This window comes from Bos indicus x Bos taurus, chromosome 24 (assembly GCF_003369695.1).
Source record: "Bos indicus x Bos taurus breed Angus x Brahman F1 hybrid chromosome 24, Bos_hybrid_MaternalHap_v2.0, whole genome shotgun sequence".
Lineage (NCBI taxonomy): Eukaryota > Metazoa > Chordata > Mammalia > Artiodactyla > Bovidae > Bos > Bos indicus x Bos taurus.
In genome coordinates this window covers 58884608-58906882 of record NC_040099.1, presented here as the reverse complement: position 1 = coordinate 58906882, position 22275 = coordinate 58884608, and the positions used below count along the sequence as shown (strand labels likewise).

General features: G+C 44.6%; 1 protein-coding gene across 1 annotated transcript; it reads right to left on the bottom strand.

Moving 5' to 3' along the window:
• Positions 1 to 15088: 15088 nt before the first annotated feature.
• PMAIP1 (phorbol-12-myristate-13-acetate-induced protein 1) lies at positions 15089 to 18535 on the bottom strand. Its single transcript, XM_027526064.1, has 2 exons — positions 18292 to 18535; positions 15089 to 15761 (listed from the first exon to the last, which is right to left on the bottom strand). The coding sequence occupies exons 1-2, from the start codon at positions 18347 to 18349 to the stop codon at positions 15655 to 15657; spliced, it is 165 nt and encodes a 54-aa protein (XP_027381865.1). The 5' UTR covers positions 18350 to 18535; the 3' UTR covers positions 15089 to 15654.
• Between the last annotated feature and the right edge of the window lie 3740 nt (positions 18536 to 22275).

Genomic DNA, 22275 nt, shown 5'->3' with positions numbered 1-22275 from the left:
CAGCTAGAGGAGCCACTGCAGTGAGAAGTCCACGCAGCTCAACTGGAGAGAAGCCACCGCTCACCGCAGCTAGAGAAGCCACTGCAGTGAGAAGTCCACGCAGCTCAACTAGAGAGAAGCCACCGCTCACCGCAGCTAGAGGAAAAAGCCTGAGCAGCAATGAACACTCAGCACAGTTATAAGTAAATAAATGAATTTTTTTTAATGTAATTTAAGAACAGCAGACCGATACAACAAACTAGTGACTACAACAAGAAAGAAAGAGACTCGCAGACACAGAGAACAAACTGGCGGTTACCAGTGGAGAGAGGGAAGGGCAATCACAGGGATAAGAGACCAAGAAGTACAAACAGGTAAAAGAAACTACCAGGATATATTGTCCCGTGCAGGGAGTATAACCAACGCTTTCAAGTGAAAGCAAAGTAAATTCAGTAGATAATAGTAAACACAAATATAAAATAATGTACTGTGTTAGATGAAGATATTTTTCAGTTACATTATTATCTTCCTCTCAAAATATTTAATCTGTGAAAGTGAAAGTCACTCAGTTGTATCTGACTCTTTGCAACCCCATGGACTATATAGCCCGTGGAATTCTCCAGGTCAGAATACTGGAGTGGGTAGCCTTTCCCTTCTCCAGGGGATCTTCCCAACCCAGGGATCAAACCCAAGTCTCCTGTATTATAGCCAGAATTTTATAACTCTAAGTGGAGTATAACCTTTAAAAATTGTAAATCACTATATTGTATACCTGTAACTTATATGACATTACTTCAATTTAAAAAAAAAAAGCAGACTATGTTGGCAATGAACTGACAGGGGTGAATGGAGGTAGTGGCTGTCACCTGCGGGGCCCTGGGTCCTGGTTATACAGCAGACACAGGAAGGCTGTGGCCCCTTCCCCTGAGGGGCCCCCCATGCTAAAGTGGGTATCAAACCCAGCAAATCAACACGTTTATATAAAGTGGTGAAGAGGGATAAAGCAGGATTAGGGTCTAACAAGTGATGATGCAAGTTTTAAAAGGATACTCACAGAAGACTTCCCTGACAAGGTGATAGTCAAGCTGAGTCTAGAGAGACAAGCCAGGGCAGACACCGGGGACCCATCAGAAGACAGTGACAATGATCCAGATGAGGAATGATGGTGGTCCTGACTGTGGGAGGATAGAGGAGGGGCATAATCAGATGGCCCAGCTGACAGAATTTCGAGTGGAGAGACAGAACATGAGGTGGAAGAGAAGGGAGGTTCCTTGGGGGTGTCAAGACACCCCCTGCGTGCCGGAGCACACTTTGCTTCAGGACCTGCCCAGTTAAAAACCAGGTTGTTTGGTTGCTCAGTCGTGTCCGACTCTTTGTGACCCCATGGAGATTTTCCAGGCAAGAACACTGGAGTCAGTTGCCATTTCCTTCTCAAAAAAAAAGCCAGATATCTTGTGAGAGATGAATGAAGCTGCACTTTTCCAAGAACCTGTTACTTTTCAACACACCATCCTCTGCCTTTCCCTGTCTAGATTCACAATTGTGCTGTTATCTCCATCTTAGAGCTGAACGAGAAAAGGAATCCTGGACTAAATAAATCAGCCAGGATCACCCCTCAGGTGACAGACAGAACTGAGACTAAAGTGAACATTTCCCGATGTCCCTGAGAGGCTCTTCCAGAGTCCAGTGACTCCCAGATAACAGGGACCACATGTCCCAGCGTTTATATTCTCTGAAGTGCTCAGTAAAGCATCTGCCTTCTCACAGTGCTCACGGAATTAATTCCCCACAGGGAGAGGTTACGAGCAGATCTACCCTGAAGACCAGGGACGTGGGCTTTGGAGTCAGACAGATCTGGGTTCTGTCTCTACCTCTGGGTCTAGTCTTCCGACTGGGCAGACTTCCAAACCTTCCATCTCTCTCTTATTTAAAAAAAAAAGTGGGGCTAATCACTCTTAGCCCTGAAAGTTGTTGGAAGGATTAAGTGAAATGATACTTACAAGGTGCTTAATGTGGGAGCTGGCACACAGGAAGCAATGGGAAAGGGTAAACTATTATTAAAACGGGGACGAGAAACAGTATTTAATCCCTCCCACTGCCTAGCCAGCCATGCAGTTTCTATGAACCTGTTACTGTAAGACCCTGTGGCTTAAAATAAAACAACTGGGGAGGTCTCTGGAGCTCAGCTACACACGGCCCCACCCTGCCAGGCCCCGAAGTGCTGGCTGGAGAGCCGCTCTGAGTCATCCCAGCTGCCAGAAGGGCAATTTGAAGTCCCACAGGGCCCTGTGCCTGAGCAGATCCACAGCACCCCACACCCAGCTTTCCTGTCTGCAGTGAGATAAATGACAAAGGGGAATCCGTGTGTGTTTCTGGGTGTCGGAACAATCAGCTAGGGGCAAGGTCTTATCTGAGCCTCTGTCCAGTTTTGAGTTACCTATTCGATGGCAAAGATACCCCTGGCTTCTACAAAACCAGTGTGCAGAGAAAAGCAGACAAGTGTGGGTCATTAGACTTTTTGTCTGTGGGGGTAGCTAGTTAAACAATGAAAGCCATTTCCGTATATGACATAAGAAGTTGAAATCGTTGTCAATTCTGTTAACGTACCTGTTTGTTTGTTCCCTTCACTGAGGCCATTACAAAAAAAAACAACAAGAAAAAGATACTTCCTGCTGATTGCCCTGCTGAGTCACCCAACAACTGTGGCCCATTTTCAGGAGGGAATCGACAGGCCTCAGAAGCTGGCTCATTCTTCAGGTTGACTTTAGATGCCCAACCTCATCGCCTCCTATCTTCCCACCTCCCTGGGGTGGGGGTGGGGGTTGCTCGGACTCCCCCTCTCGCACTGCAGGCCACTGGAAGCTATGAAGTGGCCTCTTTTGTGCCGATTCTTTCTGCTGGCATAATGGCAGAAGGAGGGGTGGAGAAAAGCCACAGGAGCCAGCCAAGCCGTCACACACTGCGCAAAGGCAGAATCCACCAGAAGCCTATAGGCAGTTCTCCAAAGGCATGCCAGAAGCATCTCAAGTCACACACCCGTGGGGCCCCCAGGCCCTGGTTCATCATGCGTTTATTCTTGTTTGCTCCTGAAAGGGTTCATTGCTCAGTCGTGTCCAACTCTTGGCAACCCCATGGACTACAGTCCACCAGGCTCCTCTGTCCATGGGATTCTCCAAGCAAGAATACTGGAGTGGGTTGTCATTCCCTTCTCCAGGAGATCTTCCTGAACCAGGAATCAAAGCTAGGTCTCCCTCATTGCAGGCAGATTCTTTACCATCTGAGCCACCAGGGAAGCCCTGTTTGCTCTTAGAGAAGTGAACTATTTCATGTATTCTTTAAGAGTTATTGCAGTGATGAACAGTCTTTAAAAATAGATTTCAAAAAATCACCAATTCTTGGGTTTTTCAGTTCAGTTCAGTCACTCAGTCGTGTCCGACTCTTTGCAACCCCATGAATCGCAGCACGCCAGGCCTCCCTGTCCATCATCAACTCCCGGAGTTCACTCAGACTCACGTCCATCAGGTCAGTGATGCCATCCAGCCATCTCATCCTCTGTTGTCCCCTTCTCCTCCTGCCCCCAATCCCTCCCAGCATCAGAGTCTTTTCCAGTGAGTCAACTCTTCGCATGAGGTGGCCAAAGTACTGGAGTTTCAGCTTCAGCATCATTCCTTCCAAAGAAATCCCAGGGCTGATCTCCTTCAGAATGGACTGGTTGGATCTCCTTGCAGTCCAAGGGACTCTCAAGAGTCTTCTCCAACACCACAGTCCAAAAGCATCAATTCTTAGGTGCCCAGCCTTCTTCACATTCCAACTCTCACATCTGTACATGACCACAGGAAAAGCCATAGCCTTGACTAGATGGACCTTTGTTGGCAAAGTAATGTCTCTGCTTTTGAATATGCTTTTGAATATGGTCATAACTTTCCTTCCAAGGAGTAAGTGTCTTTTAATTTCATGGCTGCAGTCACCATCTGCAGTGATTTTGGAGCCCTAAAAAACAAAGTCTGACACTGTTTCCACTGTTTCCCCATCTATTTGCCATGAAGTGATGGGACCAGATGCCATGATCTTGGTTTTCTGAATGTTGAGCTTTAAGCCAACTTTTTCGCTCTCCACTTTCACTTTCATCAAGAGGCTTTTTAGTTCCTCTTCACTTTCTGCCATAAGGGTGGTGTCATCTGCATATCTGAGGTTATGGATATTTCTCCTGGCAATCTTGATTCCAGCTTGTGTTTCTTCCAGTCCAGCATTTCTCATAATGTACTCTGCATATAAGTTAAATAAGCAGGGTGATAATATACCTTGACGTACTCCTTTTCCTATTTGGAACCAGTCTGTTGTTCCATGTCCAGTCCTAACTGTTGCTTCCTGACCTGCATACAAATTTCTCAAGAGGCAGATCAGGTGATCTGGTATTCCCATCTCTTTCAGAATTTTCCACAGTTTATTGTGAGCCACACAGTCAAGGGCTTTGGCATAGTCAATAAAGCAGAAATAGATGCTTTTCTTGAACTCTCTTGCTTTTTCCATGATTCAGCGGATGTTGGCAATTTGATCTCTGGTTCCTCTGCCTTTTCTAAAACCAGCTTGAACATCAGGAAGTTCACGGTTCACATATTGCTGAAGCCTGACTTGGAGAATTTTGAGCATTACTTTACTATCGTGTGAGATGAGTGCAATTGTGCGGTAGTTTAAGCATTCTTTGGCATTGCCTTTCTTTGGGATTGGAATGAAAACTGACCTTTTCCAGTCCTGTGGCCACTACTGAGTTTTCCAAATTTGCTGGCATATTGAGTGCAGCACTTTCACGGCATCATCTTTCAGGATCTGAAATAACTCAACTGGAATTGCATCACCTCCACTAGCTTTGTTCGTAGCGATGCTTTCTAAGGCCCACTTGACTTCACATTCCAGGATGTCTGGCTCTAAGTCAGTGATCACACCATCGTGATTATCTGGGTCGTGAAGATCTTTTTTGCACAGATCTTCTGTGTATTCTTGCCATCTCTTCTTAATATCTTCTGCTTCTGTTAGGTCCATACCATTTCTGTCCTTTTTCAAGCCCATCAACGTTTCTAAATTTGAGGGTCATTTGTTACACAGACATGTATAACTTATACACTCATCTCAGGCAACATCTACTCCAAGAAGACTTCAATACCTCCTGCCACACACACACTCACACACACACACTCACACACACTCTCACATGCACACACACTCACACACACTCACTCACACACACACGTGCACACATGCACGTGCTCACACATACAGTCACACACACTCACACACTCTCTCACACTCACATGCACGCACACTCACACACACATGCACACACACACGTGCACACACACTCTCACACTCACATGCACGCACACACACTCACACACACTCACACACACACACGTGCACGCACATGCACTCACACATGTACACACATACACTTTGTGAGTCTCAGAGCTCCCTCAACACTTTGTGCTCACCTCTTGGCCCAGTACATAAAGGATTAATTGTAGTTTTCTGGTTTTGCCTTGGTCTTCCTACCAAAGAGACATGTGTTCGTGGTTATTTTGTCTTATATCTGTAGTGTCAAATGTAGTGGTTAGCACATATGATCAAAATTATCTTATGGATGAATGAGTAAATGAATGAATGAGCAAGTGAATGAATGCCATTTTGCTAAGTGACACAGGGGATTGAAAAATAAATGTGATCTGTGTTCCACCTGTAGGAGCTTATAATCAACTTGGAGAAGCAGATATAAAATTAACATAAATGTGAATGAAATCAGTGTTGCATCATGATAAGAAAAATGTGCTATGGGCACATAAAAGATAGACTGTCATTTCTGATTGGGGAATCTGAAAATACTTCTTGAGGAAATGGCTTTTGACATTGGCCTTGAAGGATAACAGAGCTTTGAGTAGCCAAGATGAGGAGGAAAGGAATCCAAAATTAATAAAAACTGTAAACAAATCCTAGAAAGTCAGGAAATCTGGCTGGGGGACAAAGTCAAGCTGGTGCTCAGAGGAAGAAGCCAGATGGAGATGAAAACTGGAAATCAGTTGGCTTCAAGGGGGCACATGAGGTCACCACTCTTAGAGAACATGATGAAAGCAGAACCTTGGGAAAGTGACATTTAAAAACCAAGAGGAAAGAGGAACTTGCTCAGGGTTGAGAAGACTTTACATAAGTTTGAAGGAGGAGGTGAGGCTCAGAGGTTGGACATGATGCAATATAAAGAGAGGCCGCGGGATGTGGCAATTGCTAGTGACCTTTAAGAAACAGCATCTATGAAAGCGTGGAGAGGGCAGGCAGATTTCAAAACGACAGAAATAGAGTGAGTTTTAGGAAACCAACCCAGGAAGAATCCCAGTGATAACTTGATAGACCTCCTGTTAAGATTTATGAGTCTCTGGGGGTTTTAATTGTGAAATAATTTGCTCAATAAATAACTCATCTGCTCACCAACATCCTTCTTTATCTGAAATAAAAAATACCTGACCTATCAATGGGTCTGTACCGCTACCAACAATATACTGACATAATTACTATCAAGTTATCATGTCTCGCTTTTTGGTAGTTCCAGGACTCACTTTTTATTCCAAACAACAATTCATTGGGGATATTCATCTGCCTACTTTGGGGCTTTGCCCTTCCATGTACATTGTGACTAAAATTGCACTGGATGTATACAAATTTTGCAAAGGAATGAAAATTCAATTCATCATTTCATTCAATTTTCTTGAATGGTTTTCAGAAGTGTTTAGTATATTTTCAAGATTTTTTTTTTAATGTGGACCATTTTTAAAGTCTTCATTGAATTTGTTACAATATTGTTTCTGGTCTGTGCTTTGGTATTCTGGCTGAGAGGGACATGGGATCTTAGCCCCCCAAACAGGGATGAAAGCCACATCCCCCACATTGGAAGGTGAAGTCTCAACCATTGTGCTGCCAGAGAAGTCCCTCAAAAGTTTAAAAACTTCATCCATCACAATCCTGCACTCTTTCTGAACTTTTTTTTCTCTTTACTATTTCTTTTGCCGTATAAATTACCCCTATTTTTCAATTGTGTTAAAAACGTATGTCTGATATACAAAATAGATTTATGTGCTGTGATGCTATATCCAGGCAACTTCTTTAGTCTTGTTCATTTTAATGGTTTACATTTAGATTGTCTTGTATCTTCTCTAATGACAGTCATATTATCTGCAAATAAATGACAATTTTCCTCCTTTATAACTCTTTTTGGTTTTGTTTTTCTGATTTTACTGCTGTGACTAGAACTCAAATAAAGACTTGAATACAATTTTTGGGGGAAAAAAAAACACCACACAAATTGACCCGACCCAACATTTTCCTTTTCTCTAGTGAAAAAGTTCACACAGCTTATAACTATTAATTCTGGGCCATTTGTCGATGTTTTATCTGGTTTTGCTCATCTTTGTCCTCGACTCAACTGTGAAGTCCATAAGTCAGGGAGGACGTTTTCTCCATCTCTTCACTCAGCAGGTACTTAAAAAATCTCAATAAAACCATGATAACATTCAGCTTTCATAAACTCTTTATCATCCCCCAGACGTGGTTTTTTTTTTTTTTTTTTTTTTTTTAGGAGCCATTTATTGGGAGCTTAGTAACTGCCAGGCCGAGAGCTTTGCATTCACAATCTCCTTCACAATTCACAATTCATCCCCTTATGAACTTTGTGATTCCAAGGGGCTGGGAGTTATGACTACCCCTTTCTCACAAACGAGCCAAAAGTGGAAAAAAGAAGTGGGGTATGGTTTATTTAGGTGGAGGTCCTCAGGGTTAAATGGGCTAAAAGTGCACTTGCAAGCACATTACAACCACAGAAGGGTGACCAACTGCCCTGGGTTTTCCTAGAACTGAGGCCACTCCCTGGAGAAGGCAATGGCACCCCACTCCAATACTCTTGCCTGGAAAATCCCATGTACAGAGGAGCCTGGCAGGCTGCAGTCCATGGGGTCCCTAGGAGTTGGACATGACTGAGCGACTTCACTTTCACTTTTCACTTTCCTGCATTGGAGAAGGAAATGGCAACCCACTCCAGTGTTCTTGCCTGGAGAATCCCAGGGACGGGGGAGCCTGGTGCTGCCATCTATGGGGTTGCACAGAGTCGGACACGACTGAAGCAACTTAGCAGCAGCAGCAGCAGAGACCACTCCCAGGACATGAGATTTTCAGTTTTAAAACCAGGAAGACCCAGGCAAACTGGGACCAAGGAACACTCCATAGTCTTCAGGAATGGAATAGTAAAACGTAACGATAAAGGGGGCCAGTGGCTGTGTCCCTTCGGGAATGTTTATCATGGAGAGAATTCCAATATAACTGTAATGGGTTGAAGATTATAGTAGAGTATGTTTCTCAAAATATAGAAATATACACTTGTCATTGCACCAGCTTATTCTTAGAAAAGTGTGGTTTACAAGTAAGCCACACCTAGAGCACATTATCACACTTCTTCCTCCTGATGTTCATTAAAATCTGGAAGAAAAGCCCAGATTTATCATCCTGGCTGGTACTTTCCCAGGGTCCCAAGGAGTCATCTGTGAAGCATACGCCTGACTTCCTCATATTCTTCTATAACCACATTTTGAAAGTTAAACAAAAATTTTACTCTTGATTTGCCAATTCTCAGAAATCTGCCCTTTTTGATGTGACATGCATAAAAACTTCAAAAAGAAAAAAGGAGACTTTTTCTCACTTTCGTTACAGGTGCTTTATTGTATTGCAAATATCTTTTTCCCCCCACCCCCCCAAAAATGGGACGTTTTTCCTCCTCTGCTCTGCTCTCTGATGAACTGACACACGTGTGTTTCCTGAAGACTGATGATCTGGGAATCACTAAACAGTAAAACCAGAGGGTGTCATAGCCCACACAGCCACCCAGCGCTCCCTGCCTCTCATTCAGCACAAGTCCAGATGAATCACGCAAAAGGCGGGCTCGGTCATTTCTACCTTCTCTATTGTTCGGGGTTTGTTTGTTTGTTTTATGGAGGCACCGATCTCTTCTACCTTCCTAATTCCTGCCTGACTTTCTGAAATAGGGCAGCCACACTGCTGTTTTGCCTGCATTCTTCAAATCCCTTTCTTTCCCATTGAGAATAGCCCTGCGGGCCTGTCTCAGGAGGTGCTGTTTGGGCGCTGGCTGGGAGCAGGCGAGCCGGCGGGGAGCGGATCTTTAAGAATTCCTTGCGCACTTGACCCAGAACCCCTCCCCGGGGCGCGGCGGGCCTCGGCCTCCCCGCGGGCCCCCGGGTTTCCGGGATAACCTGAGCCAGCTTCCAGCCTCCGGAGGCTGCGAGTCCATCGCTGGAGGTGGGGGTCATGGCTGTCCGGCTGCGCGAGAGGAATCCCAGCTGCTGCTACCCTTACCGGGATGTCTCCTTCATCAGCTGGGTTAATAATCAACCTGCAACCCTCAGGAAAACCCAGGGGTAGAATCCCTGGCTGGGGAACCCTTAGCTTTGCTCCGGAATGAGGACTCTCCCTTGTCCCACCGTGGGAAGCGGCCCTGTTCTGGGGGCAGGAGAGGGGAGCTTTGAGGTGACAGAGCTGCTGCTGCTACTGCTGCTAAGTCGCTTCAGTCGTGTCCGACTCTCTGCGGACCCCATAGACGGCAGCCCACCAGGCTCTGCCGTCCCTGGGATTCTCCAGGCAAGAACATTGGAGTGGGTTGCCATTTCCTTCTCCAATGCATGGAAGTGAAAAGTGAAAGGGAAGTCGCTCAGTCGTGTCCGACTCTTAGCGACCCCATGGACTGCAGCCCACCAGGCTTCTCCTTCCATGGGATTTTCCAGGCAAGAGTACTGGAGTGGGGTGCCATTGCCTTCTCCGGAGGTGACAGAGGCATGGGTTCAAATCCTGTCTTCCGCTCTTTGGCCAATTGACTCTGGGGAGATGACTGGTTCCCAGAGGCTATTCCCTTCCCTATAGAATAAGAAAGATGATCATGCTTTCCAAATTATAAGCACTAAGTGAAACAGTAAAACCATCGTTTCTAAAATGCTGAGCTCCTCATGGGTGATCCGTAAATGGTTATTTAACTTGGAACTTCCCTGAGGGTCCAGTGGTTAAGAATCCACCTCACAATGTAAGGGACACAGGGTGGCTCCCTCGTTGGAGAACTAGGATCCCATGCACCAAGGAGAGTGTTGAAAGAGCCTGCATGATGCCACAAAGATTCCCAGTACCATGCAGTAAAATAATAAGTAAAAAATAAATAAATAAAAACGTTAATGGTATTGATCTTGAAGTTTTGTCCACAGGAGGACAGACTCAGAGGAGCCCTATGGAAACCCTGAGGTGGATGCCACTCAAGTTCCCTAAAGGCAGGTCTTCCCTTCTGTCCTGATGAGACAACTGCCCTCCCCGCCCCCCACTACGCCCCCCCACTGCCACTGAACACAGCCTTATCCAAATCTAGTCCAAGCTAACCAGACCAGTTCTTCTTCCTGTTTCTTGAGATAGTATTGTGTAAATCAAGACGTGAATTTTTATATGAAAATGTTCAAGGGGCTTCAGGCAATCCAATAGTATTCGTGAAACCTAACACGAAGGAGGTGGCAATAAATGTTCTGCCATCACTAACAGGTCACAGATTAAAAGCAGTGCCCTCATTAAGGGAGAAACGGCCACTGCCTCTCCAGTTCCACACTGCCCTACTGCCTGCCTTCAAAAGCTTTCATTTTAGTCTAATTAATTGCACAAGATTTTCCACAGTTTGGTAAAGAAGCTAATACCTAACCCTCTGTCATGACAGTGCAGTTAAGGACACTCAGAGCATGAGTGAGTCAGAAGTCAGGCACTTTCTCACCTCATCTGATTTTCAAGATGGTTTGAAATGGGTGCATTTTACACCATTTTAGAGGAAAACAGAGGTCAAGTCATTTATCCAGAGTTCCCCAAAGAGTAAGTGCTGAAACAACCGACTGACTCCAGTGTCAGAAGCCAGTGACACTTGTGGGCAAAGGAACTTTGTGGTTTTGAAAATAGCTGGGTAAAGATGTGAAGTTGGAAACAAATCTCAGAAGCTCCGTCAGAGACTGTTAGTGAGAGAGCATGACAAAAAGGAGAAAAGCCTTTTTTCTAAAACACTAGAGTACCAAGGTTTTTTTGTTTGTTTTATTTTTGCTTGTTTATTCTATTTTCAACCCAAACCCCAGCCCAGGCTCTGTGTGACATGCAATCTCAAAGTGGACAAGACTAGGAGGTGGTGTGAGACCCAGGCTTCTAAGCAAAGGAATCCAAATCTCCATCTACAACTCTCATTAATTTTCTGACATTTTGGTTTTCTAAAAAGCGGCCAGTTTGGAAGAAGACAGTAGGTAGGTATGACCATCACACTATAAATTGTTAAAGCAAATTTGTTTTTTTAAGATTTTTTTTTTGGATGTGGACAATTTTTTAAAGCCTTTATTGAACCCATGCACAGAACTGCTTCTGTTCCATGCCTCGACCTCTTGGCTGTAGTGCATTCGGAATCCCAGCCCCACACGGGCACCCCTAATCAGGGATCCAGCCCATACACCCCACCTCCCTGATCCCCACCCTGGAAGGCGAAATCCCAGCCGCCAGGGAAGTAAGCAGTTTCTGAAAGTCCTCAAAAGAGACGCTCCTGCTAGCGTCTGCGTTGCACTGACAACCGTTTTGCTTTTGAACCATGACCTATTACGTAAGAAGACTCAGGTGATTCCACGGCCAGGTGTGTCCTGTCAGGTGGCCCTCAGCTATTTCCAGCCTCATATAAGAAGCAGGCCTGACGGAGTGAGGTCACCATCGGGGAAGCCAGGATGCACGGGCAATTCACATTTCCCAGAAATCATTTACGAGTCCGAGAAGTCCCTGCACGACTTCCTCCAGGACTTACCATCAATGTTGGGGAGAAGAGTCTGCGTGGTAGTTGGTTCTTTTTTTTGTTTTGTTTTGGGATGGTTTGGCGTTTTACATCCATGCTTTTACTTCTCACAAGCCCTTCAGTTCTCTCTGAATCCTGTCTGAAATAAAGGGGCGAGTAGGAAGTGTGATGCAAGGCCTTCTTTAGGCGTCTTTGTCACCCCATGTTCTGTTTCACACCACAAGGGACCTTGACGATCAGGGTCTCTGAATTCAGAGGAGCAACTCTGACTCAGACAGGCTGCCTCAGTTACACAGCTCAGCAGACTCTCAGACTCCTGCCTCGAAGCGTCCGGCTCCAGCATTCCAAAGTGGGGTTCCCTTTGCGCAGCCTCACTCTTGGTCACTGTTCTCTTTTCAAGGTGTATCTTCTGGGGCATCTTCCCCTCTGACAAAGGCGTGAGGAGTTTGACAGAATTATCACCATTTATGCTGTTCCTGCCCAGTGTGGTGTATGTATGTGGGCAGTTATTGCAAGGGATTAAAACCCATAATCACAGGGCCCAGCATCCTTAGACTGAAGAACTTGTCTTATTCATAGATACAGGATAAATGACAGATGAAGAACTTGTCACTTTCCTAGATACAGGATAGACGACAGATAAGGAACTTATCTCATTCACAGATACAGGATAGATGATAGATGAAGAACTTGTCTCATTCATAGATACAGGATAGAGGATAGATGAAGAACTTGTCTCATTCATAGATACAGGATAGATGACAGATACATAGATGCTTTCCAAATATAGACTACTGAGGTTTTCTTTTAAATCTAAGTGCAAATCAAAAAGTATTTTTTAACATAGTAGCTATTTGTTTGTCAATAGATACAATTATGTGAACATCATGGGAACTTTTTTGACATTTAAATAGAGTTCTCAAAAAAAAAAATAGAGTTCTCAAATAGACTCACAGAGAATGAACTTATGAGGGAAGGGATAAGGAATTTGAGATCCACATGTACACACTGCTGTATTTAAAATGGATAACCAACAAGGACCTGCTGTGGAGCACAGGGAACTCTGCTCAATGTTATGTGGCAGCCTGGATGGGGGGAGTTTGGGGGAGAAAGGATACACATATACATATGACTGAGTCTCTCTGCTGTGCACTTGAAACTGTCACATTAATTGGCTATACTCTAACATGAAGTTTTAAAAAAATGAGAGTTCTCAGGGAATAACGGAGAAGGCAATGGCAACCCACTCCAGTACTCTTGCCTGGAAAATCCCATGGACAGAGGAGCCTGGTAGGCTGCAGTCCATGGGGTCCCTAGGAGTTGGACACGACTGAACGACTTCACTTTCACTTTTCACTTTTATGCATTGGAGAAGGAAATGGAAACCCACTCCAGTGTCCTTGCCTGGAGAATCCCAGGGACGGGGGAGCCTGGTAGGCTGCCATCTATGGGATCGCAGAGTCGAACACGACTGAAGCGACTTAGTAGCAGCAGCAGCAGCAGGGAATAATGCTCATGCCATCAAACACGGGCCCTGCCTTTTATGGAGTCAGGGCCCCCTGCCCTCCCCAGTTCTGCAGCCATCAGTTCCGCCAGCCACCTTCCCCCACAGCCCTTCCTCTCTCCCCATCTGAGAGAGGCGATTCACATCCCAGGACCTCAGCAGACTCAAGTGGGCAGGAGTGGGTCGGAGAGGCGGCTCTGAGACAAAAGGCAAGAAATGAGTATCTTTTGAGCTCTCCCACTCAAACAGGAAGGCCACTTGGGTCACACCTCCTTCAGCACATGACTAGCTGCAGATGATGCAATACCTGCAGCACAGGGCCAGGCGGCGGGAGGCAGCAGAAACAGCACCTAAGCCCCTGCCGGCAGGCAGACCAGGAGCAGCCAGGGACCCGGCCTCACCAAACCTCCAAGTGAGGCCTGAGTCTCCGCCGCCTCCAGGCATCCGTCTGCGGCACTCGGCAGCACCCGAGACCTATGCCTGGCATTCATTTCCTATTTTTCACTGCTTCCTTTCCCAATTAACGCATAAGTCTCTAGAGAGCAGAAATCATGCCAAATGTCCCATAGCGCCCACTCCCACCACAGTACTGGGACAGAGGTGGTTTGGTCAAAAGCTAACTGCTGATGGAGGTTACTTAAAATATTTTGCTTTCACAATGAACACTCAGTAGCTCTCACGATGAAAAATAAACACACAGAAAAGTAATTTTTAATAGGTTATTTAATAGGTAATTTTTAAATTATTTAATAGGTTACAGCTACAGTATCAAATTTTAATTGTATATATGTATAAATATAGTTATAGACCATAAATATCCAAGTCAAAACATTCTCCTCTAGGCAGATGCTTCCCTCTCCCCCTCAAAAAAAGTCTTTGCAACTAAATAAACTAACAGCTTTAAGTAATACTGAAGAAAAAACATGCTGAGGTAATTTTTCATCTAAAGTGACTACAGCCTATATTAAAACATTCTTCTAGTAAGAGTTCAAGTAGTTATGAAACCCTTGCCTCAAAATTCCAAAATGCAACTTTATTATCAAATGAAAGAAAAAAATAGTTTAATGATAAATAAGTAAAATAAATAAGATTATTCCTGCTGAAATTCAATCTTGACAGTATTATTTCTTTTTTTATATATTTGTGGAGTTTTGTTGATAGCCTGGCCTTTTAATAATTGAAAACAGCAATTCATGAAGCCCGTCTCAGAATATACCTATTACTCTAACACTATATATATATAGATATACAGATAATATATATATAGCAGATGAAGTTATGCATATGTATGTAAATGGGATTTTCATTCTGGATGAGCAATCTGTTCCTTTTGAAAAATACATGTATGTATCTCAATTATGAAAATATGCTTAATCTCTCTTAAAAGATCACTCTTATACAATATACACTGAGTATAAGAAAGGACATTTTACAGATTTTAGAAACTTCTTTAAAAATATTCATTTTTTTATCAGCAGTTATATTAGAATATTCATCTTACCAAGTTTTAATTACAGCAGTTAAAAAAATCTATCGCTTTTTAAATTATTCCGAGTTATGCAAAGTCCCCATGATTCTTTTTCTTTTCTGCAAGAATTTCACTGGCACCAAGTTAACACTTCAAATTTTTTCAAAGTATATCACTTCCCAGGGTAAGGCTCATTGGAACACACTTAGTAAAAGATCTTCTGAACAGAAACAACAATACATCTTAACTCAAAAGAAACTTTCAAATTAGTTTATATTTTGTAGTGACCTATGAAATTAACATTCACTATCACATTCAGTGTTCTCAAAAAAAAATTTTACTCTTAACAAAGTAATATACATAAACCAAAGATTACACATCGTTCTGTCATTGTCACCCAAAAGGAGAAACAAACATGCAGTATACATTCTGTTTCCCAGCCCCTGACCAGAGTCTATAATCATTTGTCAGCTCCTCTTACACTGGGCAGCAACCTTCAGCAAAAATACTAGAACAAGTCTCTAAACAAAACCAAGATGTATAAAGAATTGATTCCATATGTCCAAAGCTCCTCCATTCTTGTTTTAAAATAAAAAGTGGATTTTTAATGTTCTCGAATCCCCAACAACAACTTCTGGCAAACCTTCGACAGAAATTTATGTGTGATGTATCCATCTTCATTTCCAAGAGCATTCAAAACCAACTGAGAGTCCCTTCACATTCTTCTCCATTACCAGGCAGTCTCTCCTCCAATTGATGAAATTTGTACCTACTGGGGAATCTTCCTTTGAAAGGAGTCTCCTCATTCGAAAGCATCTTAAGTCAAGTTCCTGAGCGGAGGAGTTTGGATATCAGATTCACAAGTTTCTGCCGGAAATTCAGTTTGTCTCCAATTCTCCTCAACTGAATGGCACATTCAACTTCAGGATCTGAAAAGGAAAGCAAAATATCAAAGTTACACTGACGTTGCAAACCGCAACCAGCAAGAGTTAATATGCCCATCCCAAGGACTAGTTGAGTATTTATCCCATAAAGCATTATCTTAACTTTACGTACACTTGTTTTCTGAATGTAAAGAAAGAAAAGCAACTTATACACACACGACATACACTAACATACAGTGACTCATAAACAACAGAAATAATTAAGCAAAAATAAAGACATTTAACTTGTGATTTTTTTTTTTTGAACATCCTGGATGAAGTAATGTTATCTTACTTTCAAATATAGACATTTATGTCATACACCACAAAGAGTGAGTGAGTTTCACAGCCTCAGGTGATCTCATCCTTTTCTTTCTCACTTAAGATTGGCTAGGGCAAGAAAAGTTAAATTCTTTTATGTTATTTTCAAGTACAACTCATTTTGTAAATGGCAATAATTCATAGTTCAGATTACGCCCTCATAATATGTAAATCTAAATGCATTATTTAAACAACTCTTTCAAGTTTTCTCATGAAAGACTCATAAAAGCTTATTCTAAAATTAAGTCCATATTTTCTAAAATAACTTAAAATTTTAAAACAAGTTCTTCCCAATCTGTACCAATCCACTGCCTCTATGGAGATGAGTGAAGCAAAAAACAAATAATGTTTAGTTCACGTGTTTACTATTTTTTAAGATTAATATACTGTAATAAACTGAATATAAGGGGAAAGTAATATTTATAATCTAATTTCTAAGTAAACTTCTAAAGTAAATGAAATCAACACCAAAGCTATACTGACCATAATTATTATTTTCTTGGATAGTTCGAAAAGCAATTCAGCTTCTTTTTGGTACATTTCAATATCATGTTCATGATCATTAAAAACCATTATGACTACAAATTAAAAACTGATTTACTTTGTAAACAGTCCTTACAAATTCCCTATTTAGGCTCAAAATAACTAAATTCTCTTTTTACAAGAGCTGGGTAAAATTTTCATAATTCCTAAAAAAAAAATAATTATTAATCCCTAACAAGACACCTGATAAATTTCATAAGATATATTTCTTTATAGGCTATAGGACCAGGCATTTGGAAAAGTATTTAGTAAGACATGTCCTTCTCAGTTGACTTAGAAATACTAACACAATGCTAAAAAAACAATTATCATCCAGGCTACCGTTTTGAAAGCCCTGAATTGTAACAGAAAAAATTATCCCTTTCATAAAAAAAAAAAAAAAAAAAAGGAAACAGCACCGAGTTGTTTTCTTAATCTTTTTATTATATCTATAAATGTATTAATTAAAAACATAACTATGTGTGGTGATGGACCTTAGCTAAAGTTATTACAGTAATCATGTAACAATTGATAACATATATCAAATCATTATGCTGTTCACGTAAAACTAAGACAGTGTTATACCTCACATCTCAATTTTTTTTATGTCTTACCATCTAATCAAGTTTAAGAGGGACCTTTTTGCTGTCCCTTATTTAAGGGGGCCAAGTTGGACGGTGAAGGTTATGAAATTCTTGCAACACAGCCAGAACTCTTGGACATCACTGAAGACGGACAAAGCTTCTTCCCTCCGAAGCAAGAGCTGGAGAGCAGCCTTGTGCCAACTTAGCCACAGCCACACTGGCCATGCACCACTTCCTTTGCACGCCCCAGGGGCTCCATAAAATTAAACTAAGTTTAAAAGGGGCCCAATTCCGTCTGATGTAACAGCAGTATGACCCACACGGATTTCCAGCCCACGGTCTTACTTCTTTGCTACTGCTCCTTAGCAGATGTCTGCTTTGTTTGATAAGATTTATAAAAGCGGGGAGGAGGAGAGGTGACCTGACGTTACTTACTGGGGCTACATGGATGGGGAAGGGCGGAGGAAGGGACGGATTAAACAACACTGTGGACCATCTTCTGTTTTTCTCTATGGCATTTCTGTAACTAATACCGACTGTCAAAATGGTATATTTTTAATTAACTAAGAAGCCTGGCCTTCTAGGCTTCTGACTTCGTTGGTCCTTTCGGGGCTTCCATAACCCTCCATCCGTCCTTTGCAGAACTGTGACGGCATCAAGCATTAGTATCACTTTTGTCGCTGCTGGGGCTGGGGACAGCGGTCAGACACGGAGAAGGGTCCTCAAAAGGTCCTGGACCCCGGAGGAAAAGGGCCTGTCTCGGGAAGCGCTGAACGCCAGCGGCGCCCCCGGCCGTGACAATGACTTTCTCCGCGTGGCCCCGGGGAGGGCGAGCGCGAACTAAAGGCAGGCGAAGGAGAGGCGGCTTTCGGCCGCCGCTCAAACGCAGCAGCATCCCCATCGCAAGGCTCGCCCCTTCCCTAGCCATCCCCACCGCCCCGGGTTAAACCCGCGAACAGCGTCCCGGAGGCGCCCCTAAAGCACGTGCCAGGGCGCGGATCCCGCCCGGCTCTTAGGCCCGGGGGCGACGGGCTGCCCCTGCCCGGACCGAGATCGCGACCCCGACCCCCTTCCCGGTCAGGATCTCCGCGGGCCCCAGCTCTCCCTACCTGCCGGGACCCGCGTGGGGCTCGGCTGGGCGCTCTTACGAGCCCTCCTTCCAGGCATCTCTGCAGACGGCCGCCGGCGGACCCGGGCAACTCAGGGATGCAACCCGAGCACCTCGGGTCTGCAGGACGAGGGCCGCGAGCGGGGCGAACGGGCCGGAGACGACGGTCAGCACAGAGCAGGAGAAACTGAACCGCGCGCCTGAGAGAACCTGGCAGGACTGGCGATCGCCGCAGCCCGCGCTCGAGTCGTACGGGGACTTCCCGGTGACGTAGCGAAACCCACAGCTGGCCCCGCCCGTGCCCCGCCCCCAGCCCCGCCCCCCAGGACCCACAAAGCACCCGGCCCCGCCCCCGGCTCGGGCCCCGCGCCGTGGGGGCGGGGACCCAGGCGGTGTGTGGCGAGGCGGGCTCAGCGCGGGAGGTAGACCCGGCCCGGCCCCGAAACTACTTCCTGGACCGAGGACTCGGCTGCAGGCGTGGCTGGGTCTCTGAGCTGTGAGCCGGGAAGGGTTGTCCTCGCGAACAGCTGGGGATGGGGAGGCCTGGAGCGTCATCCTTATCATAAACGGGCAATCGGAGACTCTCGTAAACAAACCCCTGAGGGTTTGGGAAAGGACAGTGTTCAAACTCGAGGAGTGTGGGACGTTTTCAGGGAAAAATGAGAACACTTAATTACAGTAGAGAAGCTGCCAGAAGCTTAACTGAAACTGAAACTGGTTGAGAAGCTCACTGCCAACTAAAAAGCCTGGAGCAAGGGAGGAAACCCTGTTTGGGTTTGGAAAATGCATTGGGGGGGGGGGGGGGGTGCGGGGGAGAAGGAAAGCGGGTGAAGGGAAGTGGCTGTTCTCTGCCTGGGTGAGGACAGAGGTTTTAAAAGCAGAGTGTATTCCCCTTGGGTCGGTCTCATACCTCCTTCCAGACGCTTTAATAAAACGACAAAAAAAATAGTAGGTCATTATGTAGACAGCTTTCAAAAACTCCCCCGGGGGGAGAAATGAGGCATTTGGGAATATGTATTTGCCCGATGTTTGGCTGGCCCGGGAATAATTCCATTATTATAAAGAGAAGCAGTCACTCGTACTAGAGAACAGATTCTGAGAATTTGGCGCTGAGGGCTTCCGAAGACACTTCCTCATCCTGTCCTCGGAACAACCCGATCAAGCGGACATTCTCACCATTGCGGCCACTTTCCGGGTGCGAAAACTGAAGGTTTATAAAGATGAAGTGAGCTGAGCTCACACAGGCAGCGAGCAGAGGGTGGGTCTGAACCCAGGCAGCACCATCCCGAGCAGGACATCTTACCTGCATCTGCGGCCTTCCAAGGAATCACAGTTTCTTAGAAAATAAGTCTTCTTTATGTATGTGCGTGCGTGCAAGTCGCTTCAGTCGTGTCCGACTCTTTGCTACCCCATGGACTGTAGCCCACCAGGATCCTCTGTCCAGTCCATGGAATTCTCCAGGCAAGAAAACTCCTGAATGGGTTGCTATATATAAATAGAGGGGCTTCCCCGGTGGCTCAGCCGTAAAGAATCTGCCTGCAATGCAGGAGCTACAGGAGACACAGGTTCGATCCCTGGGTCAGGAAGATCCCCTGGAGGAGGGCATAGCAACCCACTCAGGAGTTTTTTTGCCTGGAGAATTCCATGGACTGGACAGAGGATCCTGGTGGGCTACAGTCCATGGGGTCGCAAAGAGTCGGACACGACTGAAGCGACTTGCACGCACGCACATACATAAAGACTTATTTTATATATATATATATATATATATATATATATATCTTTTATTATCTATATAATGCAGAGGTTGCAAATTGGTTGCTTAGAGCTGAGTGACTCCCTAGAAGTTTTCGGTTTGGTTCACAGTACTGGTCTTGTGAAAAATCGAATTAGATACCAGCATTTAAACACTGAGAGATTGCATTAAAAGCTCAGGTTTCTGGCGGCCTTTGGGAAATCATTAACTCTTGCCAACCCAAGATTCTTTGTGCGAAAGTGCAGGAGCGGGCTAGGAGAGGATGCAGAGACTGGCCTCAGAGAGACGCCCGACAGGCGGGAGTTCTCACGTTGGCCACACCCCCCTGCTGTTTGTTTTTCTCATTTACATTATCTGGCCCCAGTAGGCATGTGAACTTGTTTATTTACCTTGAGTCACTCAATCAACAAAAACTGCAGGTATTTATTTGTCACTGGGTCCTGCTGAAATATAGACAATGCCGTGGAAGCAAGAAAGAAAGCTTACTCGATCTTCAGCAACTTAGTTTTGCCTGTGGTAAACATAGGGCTAAGAGTGGACAACATTCCACAGTTAGCACCACAGGATACAGGAAACCCAGAAGCCCAGCAGAGATTCTGCCTGGAAAGTCTTGAACGCATATCCCAAAACCACTCTCAAGGCTTACTCCTTCAGGAATACCATTAGCTTCCTGCTTGGATAAATGAGTCAACTTCTCATCAAACTAAGCACCCTGAAATGCAATCTGTACATTTCCACAGAAGAAAAACAAATCATACCTTGTTTACCTGCAAAGAGTGTGTCCTCTTGACCTCTGAGATTATCATCATAAAAGATCGTTGACCACGTGACCCATGCTAGATACAAACTTTAGGCAAATTGTGGCTTTTAGGGAATTGCAAACTTAACTCCCAGGAAGGAAAAGGGAAGAGGGGGAGGTGGGCTTCAGAGATGGGTCAAGTCAGCCATTTATGGAGAACTTGTTAAGATTTTGATTTTGAACCAGTGAAGTTGCTCAGTTGTGTCCGACTCTTTGCAATCCCATGGACAGTAGCCTACCAGGCTCCTCCATCCATGGAATTTTCCACGGAAGAGTACTGGAGTGGGTGGCCATTCCTTATCTCCAAGGGATCTTCCCGACCTAGGGACTGAACTCAGGTCTCCAGCATTGCAGGCAGCTGCTTTACTGTCTGAGCCATCAGGGAATTGATGGTCCATAAACTCTTTTTCAGATTTAATGTTCTATTAAGAGAATCAGAAGCTGTGTGTGAAAGGGCTTTCTTAACTATTTGGACCCAGAGAATGACAAAATAATAATTTATCATGAAGCATTAGAATCCCCTATTATGTTTTCTTGAAAAGGACTGGTAAAGACAATTTTTAAAACTATTACCCTGTTTTAGTTTTCATGGACAAGTTTCCAAAATAACAGTGCAAACCTGGCCATGACTGTGTTGTCACTTAGAGGGTTAATTTTTGTTTCTAAAAAAAAACCACCCCAAAATAGCAAACATGATTACTAATAAAATAATCATTCATCTGTTTCATGCAGAAAATAAGACTGGACGGGCAACAAAGATATGAGAGATGAATGAGGGGGGATTTAAAGGAAGCCTGGGACAAAATGGATTGTAGGCTTGAGCCTGTTTATTCTAATAAAAGGGGACTCCCCCCGCTCCCGCCCCGTATAGCATGTTTGTTAGCAAGAAATCAGCCTGATGATCATCAGAGATGCCTTTCCCGAGTAATTGATGCCTTTCCTCTTAATCAATAGAGACTGATTTCCATCTCTATTTTAAGGCAGACACTGTGCTCCTTCTGGGGAGACAGTGCCTCCTAGCCCCATGGAACCTACCTCTGAGAGAGACAAGTGCCACACAAATTCAATGTGCATATGAATCACCTATCTTGTTCAAATGCACACCTGACTGTGGAGGTTCTGCATCTTAAACTCTGCTCATGCAGATCCTCCAAGCTTTGGCTATCATCAGCAAGTCTGGAGGATGATGCAGGAAAACACACGGGCAGGTGCCAAAGATGTACATCAGGGCTAGGCCGGGGAAATTATGGCAGATTGTGGGGCCTCCTGGGGGGTGGCAATTAAGCAGAAAGGGCATCTCCATAGAGACCAAGACACAAATAGGAGTTGGCCAAGCAATGAGACCAAAGGGAAGAAACATGCTCCATGCAGAGACTGAAGAGCAGTGGAAGGGGGTGGGGGTGGCGGGAGAAGCCACCTGAGGAGTTTGC